At 44.1% G+C, this 12932-nt stretch overlaps 1 protein-coding gene across 8 annotated transcripts in view; it reads right to left on the bottom strand.

The window, feature by feature from the left end:
• Positions 1–1154: 1154 nt before the first annotated feature.
• Positions 1155–12932, bottom strand: part of SYT16 (synaptotagmin 16) — a 119801-nt gene continuing 108023 nt past the window's right edge. For all 8 annotated transcript variants that reach the window (XM_071809746.1, XM_071809748.1, XM_071809745.1 and 5 more), the window contains one exon: positions 1155–9764. In XM_071809746.1, the coding sequence (XP_071665847.1) occupies positions 9451–9764 (314 nt within the window). In that variant the 3' untranslated portion in view covers positions 1155–9450. The remainder of the gene's footprint in view (positions 9765–12932) is intronic.

A 12932-nucleotide genomic window follows, 5' to 3' on the forward strand; every position in this document is an offset into this window, starting at 1 on the left:
TTAGTCTTTAGGAAAACGTTTTTCATCACCAATTTGCACCAAGCAGGGTAAGTTTTGCTGAACTCCCTCATGTCTTTCTGAGTCTCCCAGTGTACCCCACTTCCCTGCCATCTTTCAGGTGAGGAGCTTTGGGCTGGGTTCTCTGTGTACCCAGACCTGGCTCGTACCAGCCACTTCTGGGTTGCTGAGTCTTTCAGAAGCGACCAACCATTGCTAGAAAAAGAAACTATTTGTGGGCTGGTCCTGCAAAGCCAGCCCTGCGGATGCCAGCAGGGATTCAGGAATCGTGGTTTCTCAAGTCTCCCTCAAAGACAGCATTGCTATTCTGAGAGAAACAGATTACTCCCAGTCCAAAATCACCGATTTGGAAATTTGTTCAGCTTCCGCCTTTCTCTGTCTTAATGTAGGCATGGATTACAACTGTGACCTGGCAGAAGTGTAACACACACAAACACATCTTGACTAAAGGTACATGCAAGCATAAGTGGCCACCAGATAGACATATCTGTAACTGCTGAGGTGATGTTGCAGGCCTCATGTCAGCCCAATTTCAGCTCTCCTGCCCAAGGCTTGAGCTCTTACCTTTGTTCCCAAAGCAAGACAATTCCAACCGCTATGGGGAGGATCCCTCAGCGTCCCACACACATGGCCAGGACGTCAACAAAGCTGGTATCTACATAGATGAGACACATTGATCCTGACGTGCCCTGGTGCAGGTGGCACACCCATGGACATACATGAGAAACGATGGCTGGGGAACCACCATTGAGTTGGGTGAGAGGGGCTGCTCCAACTCTTGCCAAGGGCTGGGTGAGAGATGGGAGAGCACCAGACATCAAACACATAACCAGCACTTCCCCACATAGATCTGGCTGAAAGGCAGTGTACTGAGGGAGGAGATAAAGACACAGGAGGACATTGGAACATCTTCAGTCCCCCAAAGCCCTCAGCAGCCTCCACCTGCAGTCACAGGGCCCCTCTGTCAGTGTGGACAGACAGGGGGACCAAGGGAGGGGGATATTTCCCATTTCTCCCAGTTATACATTATGCACCGGACACCTGCATCTTTGTTCTGAACAAAACACGTCCACCTCTCCTAGATTCATATTCACTCGCTTCTGCCACAATACAAACAAAAAAGGAAGAGACGTTGGTTTTGCATGTCTACATGAGCCATCTGCTTCTATTTTATTGATAAAAACCTATAACTACAGCGTTCACCATAACAAAATAAGAATGTTTCTAAGGTGTGGACGGCTTTATGCGTGTGTGGATAATTTCAGCCCAAAATTCTGCAGAAACTGGGTTTAATGCCTTTTTTTTTTCCAGTCAGATATCATCTAGACATTAGTATTCCTAACGCAGCATATAATTAGCGAGAGGCAATATATTGTATGATCATGCACGTTAGCACTTAAGTAGAATAAAAATGTTTCATTGTCAAGTACATGAAAAGCTAAGAATAAACCCGTACCACTCTTCCTGTCGAATATCGAAACATCTTTTCATCGTATTTCTCATCTTTTTTATCACGGTTTTGCACTTCAGATATCTCTTCCAATCACACACACAGCAAGTGAAATGATGCTCATAACATTCCAGTGGCCCCACCAGTTAATACCAGCCATTTATTAAGTAGATTCAAGGTACAATTTTCAGTGCAAATCTTTGAACTTCACAAAAGTGGAAAAGGTATATGAATTTGTTTCTTACAACCTCCACAGTACAAACACTTCTCCTTTTATAGATTTATTTATCATAAAAATAATTCAGCAATACATTGCAGGTCTAGAAGACTTGCTTTTGCAACTGACAGAAGTTAGGAACCTGGCATTTTTATTAATTTGTCTGTATTGTTATTATCTAAAGTGATTGATTCATGGATAAATTTTGTGTTTGTCCGTCTCAGGTTGGAAAAGCAGAGCTGAGATTTCTATGACTCTTGACAAACCCTCAGCCACAGGGCTGAATTACTCTGAATACCAACTGGCTCACTACCTGTCCCTGGTCTGTGCTGAGTATATGACAGCAATGATAGAGAAAACCTCTTAAAAAATAGATTATTCTACTACATACCAGGAGGGAGATGCAGTAAGTGGGCTTACAGTACTGTCCCGTGGCAATGCCCTTTCTATATTGTTCCAATATAGAAAGAAGCCAACACACACTAAAAATAACTTATTATATACAATATATTTAAATCAACAGTCAAATACACACCGAGATGTGTTTCATGCAAATGCCTGCTGGCATTCTACCATAAAAAAAAAAAACAAAACATTTTTATATATATATATATATAGATAGATATAGATATAAAATGCCATGTAGCATTTAAATGCTAAGTCTACCAAATGATTACTTCATTTCCTCTTCTTGACAAACAAAACTCTCTGCTGGGAAAAAGTCAATGAAGTTACAGCTGAGAATACAGCCTAGCAAGACAAAAACCACAGCAGTGCCAGCAGAGGACTATGGGAGAGATGTGGTATCAGTTTAATTGGAAAACTTGTGCTTGAGGTGCCACATAGTGATGGCAAGAGATTGGAGGATAGGTTTTATCCTGAGCACCATAAACATAAAATATTGCTACCGGGCACAGACCTGACTTGGAGCAGATCTCTACAGATATTAATGAGAGTAAAGGAGATATCATGATGGAGACAGCATGAAGGAAAAGCAGCTGGAAAGTGTTAACAAGACACAACTAGGATGAGGAAAACTGGTAAAGCTGTATGATTTTTCCCAGCTGCTAATGAAGAGAGAAATTTGCAACCTTCTCCTAGGTCTGAGAAATAAAGGGAGGAGGAAACATTTTGCAGAATAAAATGCCTTCCCTGGAGGTCAAGGCTAATTAGTTGTTGAGAGATTCAGGAAAGAATTTAGCTTTTGTCTGAATCCTGAATCTTCCTCATTCTTCACCCATGGCCCAAGATCATCTTTCTGTCTCGTGTTACTCAACAATATTATCCCATGCTGGGTATGATGTTACAGCAGACAGATACCTCCAGAGTATTTGGTATCTATTAGATGGTCATGTATTACAACCGGGAGGAAACAGAAGAGCCAGGAGGTAATGTCCTCCGTTCCTCACACCTGCAGCTGCTCAAGGAGCTGTGATTTCTGTTAAACTGCTTTTGTTAAGTGAAACCCAACAATTTGCTTTCCAGTTTTCTAAAGAGATGAGCAACTAATATATCTGAGTGAAGCTTCACAGCTCCCATCTGGCTTTTGGGTCTCTTCTTCTACTTTTTCCAGCCTCAGATGTCAAATCCTCACAGGGTGCAGCATGGTGACTGTATGGGTTTTGTTCTGCAAGATCAGACCATCACAGCCCACCTGTATCACTGTCAAGCAGCACAGGCTTCCTTCATCACTGGTACCTCATTGGATTCAAGTTATATTCCCCTGTGATGGGCTATACCCAAATCCCATGCAAGTTCCCAAATTAGGATTGAAAATGTCTCAACACTGGACTTCTATCTGCTTCACCCAAGCATTGGGTTTTCCCTGCTCTGTGTGTAAAGACCTGCTGAGTGACAGAGCTTTGCTCTGGCTGCTCAGCTCTGCAGCAAGATCTCAAAATTTATCCTCCCATGAGAAACTTAGTAGTAAAACAGGGAAAAAATCTCACCTTCAGCCTTCTATTTTGGGGAAGAAGCACAGGGAGAACACAGCCTGCAGCTCTCCTCTTACACCCTCGTTTGTAGAGATGGCTTGTGTGGAGAAGAGAGGGATTGTAATGAGCTAGAAGGGATGAATGGTATCTACCAAATTCTTTATCCAGGCTGCAGTATTGACCTATATCTGCTTCATAAAGGTGAAAAAAACATGGATAGCTGTGTGGGTTGAGCGGGAACATCTTCCTGCTGCCAGCTGGCAAACAGCTTGGGGATTACAGCATGAGGATTAATAGCCTTTGTCATTTGTAAGTGCAGATGCTAACCTTACTCACATGACAGACTGATCTTCTTTGGATTCTGTGCCTGTTTGCTGTTCCAGAAAGATGACCTTGGGCTGCTGTGACAGACAAAATATTTACACATTCATTTCTTAAGGCCTACAGCGTAGGCTGCAGGACGACACAAGCTCACTCTGCGCTGAAAAAAAGCAATAATAAATAAATAATTTTTAAAAGCTGTATGCCTTCAGCAGATCTGGAGCTAGGGAATCATACAGAGAAACCGGCTTTCAGCCCAGGCCTGATGCCACTGCAGCCCGGCTGTGCTGCTCTCTAGAGTAGAGAGTGAGCAGATTCCCAGCTCTACAGCATCTCAACCCCCTTGAGACACCCTCGTCCCCACCGCCCTCCCCACCACTGCTCTGGCTTTTCATTTCTTGCACGACAGCTTGTTATATCTGCACCAGATTCCAAATAAACACCCAAACCAGCTCTGCTAAATTATCCTGTATTTCTTTCCAAGCTTTAGGATCTGTCAGCTGCTGGCTGCTTTTATCACAGAAACAGGCCAGCTGGGAGCCAGAATCACTGCCGGGGGTATGAGAATGGATTTGCTGGGGTAGCGCACACTAAAGGGAAAAACCTGCCTCATTCAAAGTGTGAGATCTTCTACAAACCCTGGCTGCTTTATTTTTTTTCTCTTCAACCATAGTTACAAACATCACACTTAGTACATTTCAAATGGAAAGCGGATGCACCTGCATACTAATTCCTTCAGGCTTTCTTGTCCTTTTACAGAACACGATGCTTACAGGAGGTAAGGAAAAAAAAAGGAACGTAAATACAGAACAGGTTATCTCCTCTGTCATTAACTCGGTCTACACTGCAGGGAACGGATTTCACTGCTTTCTAATTATTAAAGTATCACAGCCCAACCAACAAGCTTCAAACTCCACAAGCAGACTAGAGAGCAGGGAGGCAAGGTCTTGATAATGAGCATCATAACTTTAAGATGACCCCTCCAGGAGTCAGCTCCCCTTGAGCCCAGGGATAACACGATAGGAAAGGCCATATTCTTTGCTCAGCCTTTCTGTCCCCCTTTTGTGCTGAAGGGCAGAAGGCAGCTGAGAGGCAGAGAGATGAAGTGCAGTGATCATACAGATTAAAGATGATGACAAATATGGGAGTGGAAAGCAAGCTCTGCAGGCACGCTAGCTCCAAGGTCATGGCCAGTTTCAGCTGAAGGAGAAAATGAACTGCCACCAGAGGAAACGCCTGCTCCTTTGCCAGGCTGCCACCTTAAGCTTTATGCTGGAGAAATGATCAATAGCAGCTGGCAGCCTTTGGTTCTGTGCGTTCAAGAACATCTAAAGACATTCACGACTGAAGATCAGTCAACTATGTAAAGCACCAAATAACTTCTCGGGATCTGCAGCCGCTAAAAATATATCCAAGTATTGTCCGTGTGCCCCAGGAGCTGCACAACCCACATTACCCCACAAGGGAAATACAGACAAGCCAGAGTGACAGGAGCGAGCAGGACACAGCAGGGTCCAGGTAATTAAAGACACTGGTAAAAAGGAAACTCAGACAAATCAGATGATGTAGCAGAGCATCCAGATAAATCCTTTACAAACGGGCACTTCAGTAAGCTTAAGCTGGAGCTCAGTGGGCTAAAAGAGGTACTCATTTCTGTGGGCATCAGTTGAAAGTCAGCATTATTACAGGGAATATAAATGTGGTGAGATCATTCTGCTCTGTTGTCAATACACATTAAAACAAAAAAAATAAACCAACAGCAGAGAGACTAGCAGGACAGGGGCGTGCTTGCTGGAGAGGGCCCAAGGAAGAAACAGACTGCAACTAGCTGAACGATGCTGTTCAAGATACAGAGATGCACCCAGGGCACTTGCCCACAATATTCTGGGTTTATGCCAGTGCAGTTTGTTCCTTCCCACACAATGGTTTTGTGGGTTTACAGTTTGTTTGTTTGTTTTTTTCCCTGAAGAGAACTCAAATAAGCTATAAGGGGATTTCAGAAAGTGGTGTCAAAAAGGGATGAATTATCTTAGAAAACACGAATGCATCAGGAAACCTCCATAATTTGGGTCTGCAAGCACCCAAGCACTCCCAGAACCAGGTCAGATGTTGTTTTCCTGCTTTCCTGCTCCTTCTGGAGCCCCTCAGAATCAGAGACCAGGCATCAACATCAGCATACACATGGATGGAGGCCAGTAGAGCATAGGGCATCAGGTCTCCTGACCATCACCAACTGCAAGATAAAATTCCTAAGGAATTGAAATATTTCAGGAATTCAGTCTTGTCAGCCACTTCCAAAGGAAACAAAGGGTTAAAGCAGTGACTGAAAGGGCAGAGGTATTTACATAAGAAAGACCATGAGCACAAGCCCAGCCTGTATCAATATTAGCAATGACTAATTCAATCTGTGAACGGGAAGAATTAGGGGAGCTGTGGAATACGGGGCAGCTGCTGCCAAGCCTTCATTTCACAGACAGCCAATACTGAAAAGAAAAATAAACCACAAAAGCAACACAAATCCCAAAGTACAGCTAGCAAGCATGGGCCCACCCAACATTCTGTTCATCCCAAGATTCCTAAATTCCTCTGTTGCTTCAGCAGAAATTTGATGAACCCCACAAATCCACTGCTCAAGACACAGGTGTACCAACAGGTTTAGCAGCAGCTCCAAAATCCCAATGCTCCCCTTGCCTCATCCCTTTTCCCTTCCCTCCAGATTTATCTGGTAAAACATCAGGCCAAAACGTTGCAAGGATGCAGTAACCTGCTTCCATTGGAGAGCAACGTTTTAACATGGGCTCAGATATTAATTTATTCTAAGTAAGCTATTCTCACTTGCGTTCCTGTGACTCTCAATATCCTACACTGAAATTATATATGAAAATTCAATTCCCTTAATGCTGTATCTTCAGAAAAGATCTTGATGTGAAAAAGGCATGGAAGTCCAAACCCAGTTTACTTCATTGCTTTTTAAAATGATCTTTTCCAATGATTTTGGTTTAATCACACTTATAAATCTGGGTTATCTACAGTTCACTGCTGGAACATATTATCAACTTATACTTTTCTCTTAGGTCATCATCAAGCATAAGCAACACTTTGCAAGTTCAAAAAGTTAGGAAGAGAATCTCAGTAAGTTTATTATACATACACATTCCAGATGATACAATTACTTATAAACACTTGTATATACATTTTACACAACTCAGGAAAAGAGATGCAGAGATTGGAAAACAACTGAAACCAGCAAATGCACCTTTTGAACCAGGCTGTTGCCTTTACTTTTTTCCAGAATAAAAGTACATGATAAAACCACATTTCTGTTCTGCTGGTTACCATTCATCTGCTCATTTTCTCTGACATTGGTAACACAGCAGCATTAAAAGTGCAGTCAAAAATGTATTTGTTCGCTGCGCTGTATTTGGGTTAGATCCTGCTTTGTGATACAAAGCCCCAGTAGTGCAAAGCAGATATTATGCCAACTTATCTAGGCAGTGGAGGACAACCCTCCTGCATAGGATACCCACCAGTCTCACCAGAAAAATGATGCTCAGACGGGTAAGTGATAAGAATAGATAAAACCACAGCCCGTAGTTTGTACCACCTATATCAGAATTCCTTCTACATGCAGGTTATTCTGTCTGCATGAGGACAGACAAAGCCTGTGTGTATCACACCAAGTGATGATAACCTGTGTCTATCACAGCACTGCCCCGCAGGCTCTGCCTAGCCAGCATGTGATGCAAACCAGCACCAAGGCTCAATTTTGGTCAAACAGCCAGTGCCAAAGTTCACACTGGTTAGATTTGCAAAGCACCATTGAAGGGAAGGAGACGGCTGTGGTGCAGTAGGAGGCAAAATTTGGTGCCAGGTCTCAGTAAATGACAAAAACAAAACATGAAGTGATTCACTACAGACAAATCTTTTCAGCAAAATATTTCCCGTGTCTTGCTGTCATCAGCAGGAATGGGGAAATGCCAGTCCTCCCTTGGATAGCGTGGGGAACAGGAGACTGGGCAGCTGGTAGTATTTGAAGATCTCAGCACCTTACTGCCCACGTACCGTCACTACACTAGATGATTAACATCCTCTGCTGTGCTGCACGTGGCATTGCAACAGCTAACAACCACTAAACTTTCAATAAGTCAAGCAGCAGACTAAGACATGTCCCCTATCCATCGTCTCCACGGCTTCAACTTAGAGAGACAGGAAAAAAAAGATTAAAATGGAAAATGACAATATAGTCTTCAATGTAACTACATAAAAGTGTCATCACCTCATCCAGCAAGCCTGCTCCTTGCATTGCTTTCAGTTAGAGGCAGGAAGCATAATACTTCTCTCTGGCGCTAGTTCAGCGGAGCCAGCAGCCCCTCAAGGGGGGTCCCCCAGGTCCTATTCCCTGCCTGCAGGAGAGCTCATCCCGAAGATGAGGTGACATGGTCTGGCATCCTCTACTGCTCCACATGCCAAAAACAGTCCCTTTCAGATCCCGAGAAGATATTACAGAACAGCATAATTGAAGAAGAGCCCTCAGCAAACTGATTTGTGCTTAACTGAATCGCAGAGAAATCACAGGTCTGAAGCCTTCCTGTGTAATGTGCACAGAAATGCTTTTCTGAATGAATCTCACTTTTGAAAAACAAAGTAACGTTGGCAAAACAACGATGCAGAAACAAGTGATTCAGGCACAAAGGTGGATGTGCAGATTGTTCTGGCTTTTTTTGGTATTCGTGATGACAGAAGCCATGAACTTCAAGTAAGCATCTAAACATGCACTGTATAATTGCAATATAAAACTGATGCTAATTTTCTCTCGTGCAAACCTATGGCAACACAGGCTAATAAGTGCACAGGATGCCTAATTAAAAATACTGGTGGTGTTTAGTCCTAATAACAATTGTTAGTACAGGAGAACAGTAGTAATGTTGAGGCACTTAAAAGTTGACAGAAAATTCAAGAGTGCTTTCCCATGCTGCCTGAAAAATACATCATCCAGTCTACAGTGGTATCAAATGCTTATTCTAGGACTTAGAAACACAATAATAAAAGAGAGAGAATGTGATCTGCATGCAGGTTAGCCTATCTGTGAGCTATCTGTGTGTCAAGAATATTTGCAAACTTCATTAATATAAATAAGGGGAGGGAGAGAATAGAGAGTTTACTCCAGAAGAAAATAGCATCAAAATCAGTCTGTGGTGATTTAAGCCTATGAGAAAATGAGCAAGACAATTACCAAGGAGAGGATTTTGTAGGTTTTCCCATTGGTGTTCCCTAGGGTTATTTATTTGGATGTAGAAAATGCAAGACAACCTGGAAAGACAAGAACTAAACTTGCTTCCCGGGCCTTGCCACCTTTAATACCCACGACTGCTAGCATTGAGAAGTCAAGTTAAAGTGTACGTGACCTGTCAGTCCACAGTGCTTGCCATGGGATAGCTGTTTTCTGCTGACTGAGAACAAGGGAAGACACAGCTCATGGTCCCAGGACCTGCAGGCTGCCCTGGTAACCCCTAGGACTCCAGTAGCGTGTGCCACCTGCAGACCTGTGTCCCCTTCGATTCCTTCATCTCCTGCCAATGACTTTGCTCTTCCTCCCCACTGCTGTTTTGACCCATGGAGATCCAGCCGATCATCTCTTTGCGCTTCATGCTGCGCCTGTTGTATATGGAGATCATTAGAGTGACATCGGAGAGCTGGAAGAGGGCAACCTGGAAGATGAAAGTTTCCTTGTAGACAGGGTTGGGTTGTCCTCGACGGATGGAGGTCTTGCAGCGAGACATCTCCTGGCCTACAGAGTTGAGCAGGCACAGCTTTCCATAGGTATCTAGGACAAAGAAGAGGAAATTGTGTTTGGCAGCGGTGAAAGATTAAATTAAAGCCCTAAGTAGTCAAAAAAACACCTAAAAAACTCCAAGCAGAGCAGCTTTGTCTGCAGTGAATAACAGATGAGAGCTGGACAGCTCTCCTTAATAAATCCATGGGATGAGAAGCAGGAGGTGAAAGTGCCTCTTGGATTTCCTCATATTCAGCTGGAGAGAAGAAAGGAAGGAAACCGATACGTGTTTCAGTCCTGCACTCTTGGAAAGAGCAGGAACTCTTCTTCTTAAGCCTAGCAAGCCTGTCTAAGACTAACAGAAACTATGAGCATCTCTAGGGATTCTCCATATCAAATGGTGTATTTGCACCTTCCCTCCATCTCCCTCACAACCAAGCTTCATTGGAATTGTCTTGCCAGGGCTTCCCTCAGCTGCACTTGCCTCTCCACCACTTTCCTTTGGAAGAATGCTTCTATGACCTACTGTTTGAGATAGCAAACAAAAAGGGTCCTGAAGAAGAGGGAAAGGAAAAATGCACACACAGTGAAATGATTTGATCTTGCATGATATTTTCAAAGCTTTTTCCAGATTCCCATATTGCTTTTTTGGTGGATTCAAGGTCAATTATGTTCACAATTTACGTCAATACAAGGAGTTAAAAGGTTTAGTAGATACAGGGAAGGGATGGTTCAAGTCAGTGTTCCAATAAATTCACGCTTAAAACTCTTGCTGCCTCCTGCATTAATCGGTTCATCTCTGTTACGTGGTCACTAACACTGTGGTCTCAGGCAGAGCTCTGTGGTCCCAATGCTCCACAGGCCCAGCTTTCACCTTGCTCTGCATGTGATGGTAACAGACCACTTGGCTAGAAAAGTCCCCTCCTAACCTCCTCAAAATCTGTGCCTGTGTTTCTGCAAGTGAATATTATTTCAGAGTGTGCTGAAGATAGGAAATAAATAACAAGCCTCCGTTCTCTTGTCTACAGCATGTCTATCCTCTTCTGTTCCCGTTTGATGTGCTATTTTACGCACTTATCTGCTGAGCAATACAAGGTGTGAAATTACACTTCAGGTGTGAAAACACTTCTGTGTCTCCAAAGCAGGGCTCTCCGCTCATCTCAAACTGTTCCACTGAAAAAGCTGTCAGGAGGCTGACAATCGAGGAGCAAATTGTGAGCCTGCACAGCTGTACAGCTATCATGTTACTGCGGGGAAAGTTCAGTCCAATCGTTACCTGGGGGTGCCAGCTTGGCTCCTGGCGTAACACTAGAGATGAAGTAAATCTTGCCAACAAAGACCTACTCGTTAGACAGAAAAGTAGAGCTCTGACATGAAATAGTTTCCTGATTGTATTTGGGAAGGAAAAAACTGCTTTATCAAGGTGTGGATTAATTCCCACAGTAATATTCAATGTTGGTGGTGCTGAGAGACTTCCTACCCTCCAGCAGATCAACACTCTCACCCAACTTGGTGTCGTCTGCAAACTTACTGAGGGTGCACTCGATCCTCTCGTCCAGATCATTAATAAAGATATTAAACAGAACTGGCCCCAATATTGAGCCCTGGGGAACACCATTCGCGACCGGCCGCCAACTGGATTTGACTCTGTTCACCACAACTCTTGAGGCGCAGACAGTTCTTTACCCAGCGAACAGTACACCTGTCTAAATCATGAGCTGCCAGTTTCTCCAGGAGAATGCTGTGGGAAACAGTGTCAAAAGCTTTACTGAAGTCTAAGTACACAACATTCACAGCCTTTCCCTCATGGGTCACCTTGTCATAGAAGGAGATGAGGTTGGTCAAGCAGGACCTGCCTTTCATAAACCCATGCCGACTGGGCCTGGTCACCTGGTTGTCACGTATGTGCCGCATGATTGCACTCGGGATGATCTGTTCCATGACTTTTCCCGGCACCAAGGTCAGACCGACAGATCTGTAATTCCCCGGATCCTCCTTCTGGCCCTTCTTGTAGATGGGCGTCACGTTAGCCAACTTCCAGCCAGGACTGCTGACAATTGATTGAAAGTGGCTTGGTGATCACCTCTGCCAGCTCCCTCAGTACCGTTGGATGGATCCCATCTGGCCCCATAGACTTGTTCATGTCTAAGTGGTGTAACAGGTGACCAGCCATTTCCCATTGGATATTTGGGCTTCATTCTCCCTCCTGTCCATGTGCTGAGTTCAGGGGGGCTGTGTATCTGAAGCACAATTGGCCTTGCCATTAAAGCCCGTGGCAGAGAAGGCACTAAGTACCTCAGCCGTTTCCTCACCCTTTGTCACTATGTTTCCCTCAGCATCCAATAAATGGAGATTCTTCTTAGCCCTCCTTTTGTTGCTAAGGTATCTAATAGAAACATTTTTATTGTCTTTTACAGTAGTAGCCAGATTAAGTCCTGGTTTGGTTCTGTCCCAGTTAATTTTCCAGGCAATGAATGGATGAGTTTCTTGCAGTCATAAACTCGAGGATGTCATAGCCCTGACTGAGGTCTCAGCTTTTGCAAACGAGGAGTAAGATAGCTGGCTTTAGAGAAGAACAAGCATTGTATGACCAATTGCATAAATCCAACAGAGATATATGTCAAAAAAATCAGGTTTTTTCTGTAATACACATCAGATCTGCTACATAAATCTGCACCAAGGTCCTGTCTATACAGTTCCAAGGTCAGTGGAGATTCTGCAGGTATCATCTGGATCAGGCAAGAATGTGCAGGCTGGAAGGAATCACAGAATCACAGAATGTCAGGGATTGGAAGGGACCTCAAAAGCTCATCCAGTCCAGTCCCCCTGCCGGAACAGGAACACCCAGATGAGGTTACACAGGAAGCTGTCCAGGTGGGTTTTGAATGTCTCCAGAGTAGGAGACCCCACAACCTCTCTGGGCAGCCTGGTCCAGTGTCTGTTACCCTCACTGAGAAGTTTCTTCTGAAATTTAAGTGGAACCTCTTGTGTTCCAGTTTGAACCCATTACCCCTTGTCCTACCATTGGTTGTCACCAAGAAGAGCCCGGCTCCATCCTCCTGACACTCACCCTTTATATATCTGTAAATATTAATGAGGTCACCCCTCAGCCTCCTCTTCCCCAACCTAAAGAGACCCAGCTCCCTCAGCCTTTCCTCACACGGGAGATGCTCCACTCCCTTCATCACCTTTGTTGCCCTACGCTGGACTCTCTCCAGC

Source organism: Patagioenas fasciata, chromosome 5, assembly GCF_037038585.1.
Source record: "Patagioenas fasciata isolate bPatFas1 chromosome 5, bPatFas1.hap1, whole genome shotgun sequence".
Classification (NCBI taxonomy): Eukaryota; Metazoa; Chordata; class Aves; order Columbiformes; family Columbidae; genus Patagioenas; species Patagioenas fasciata.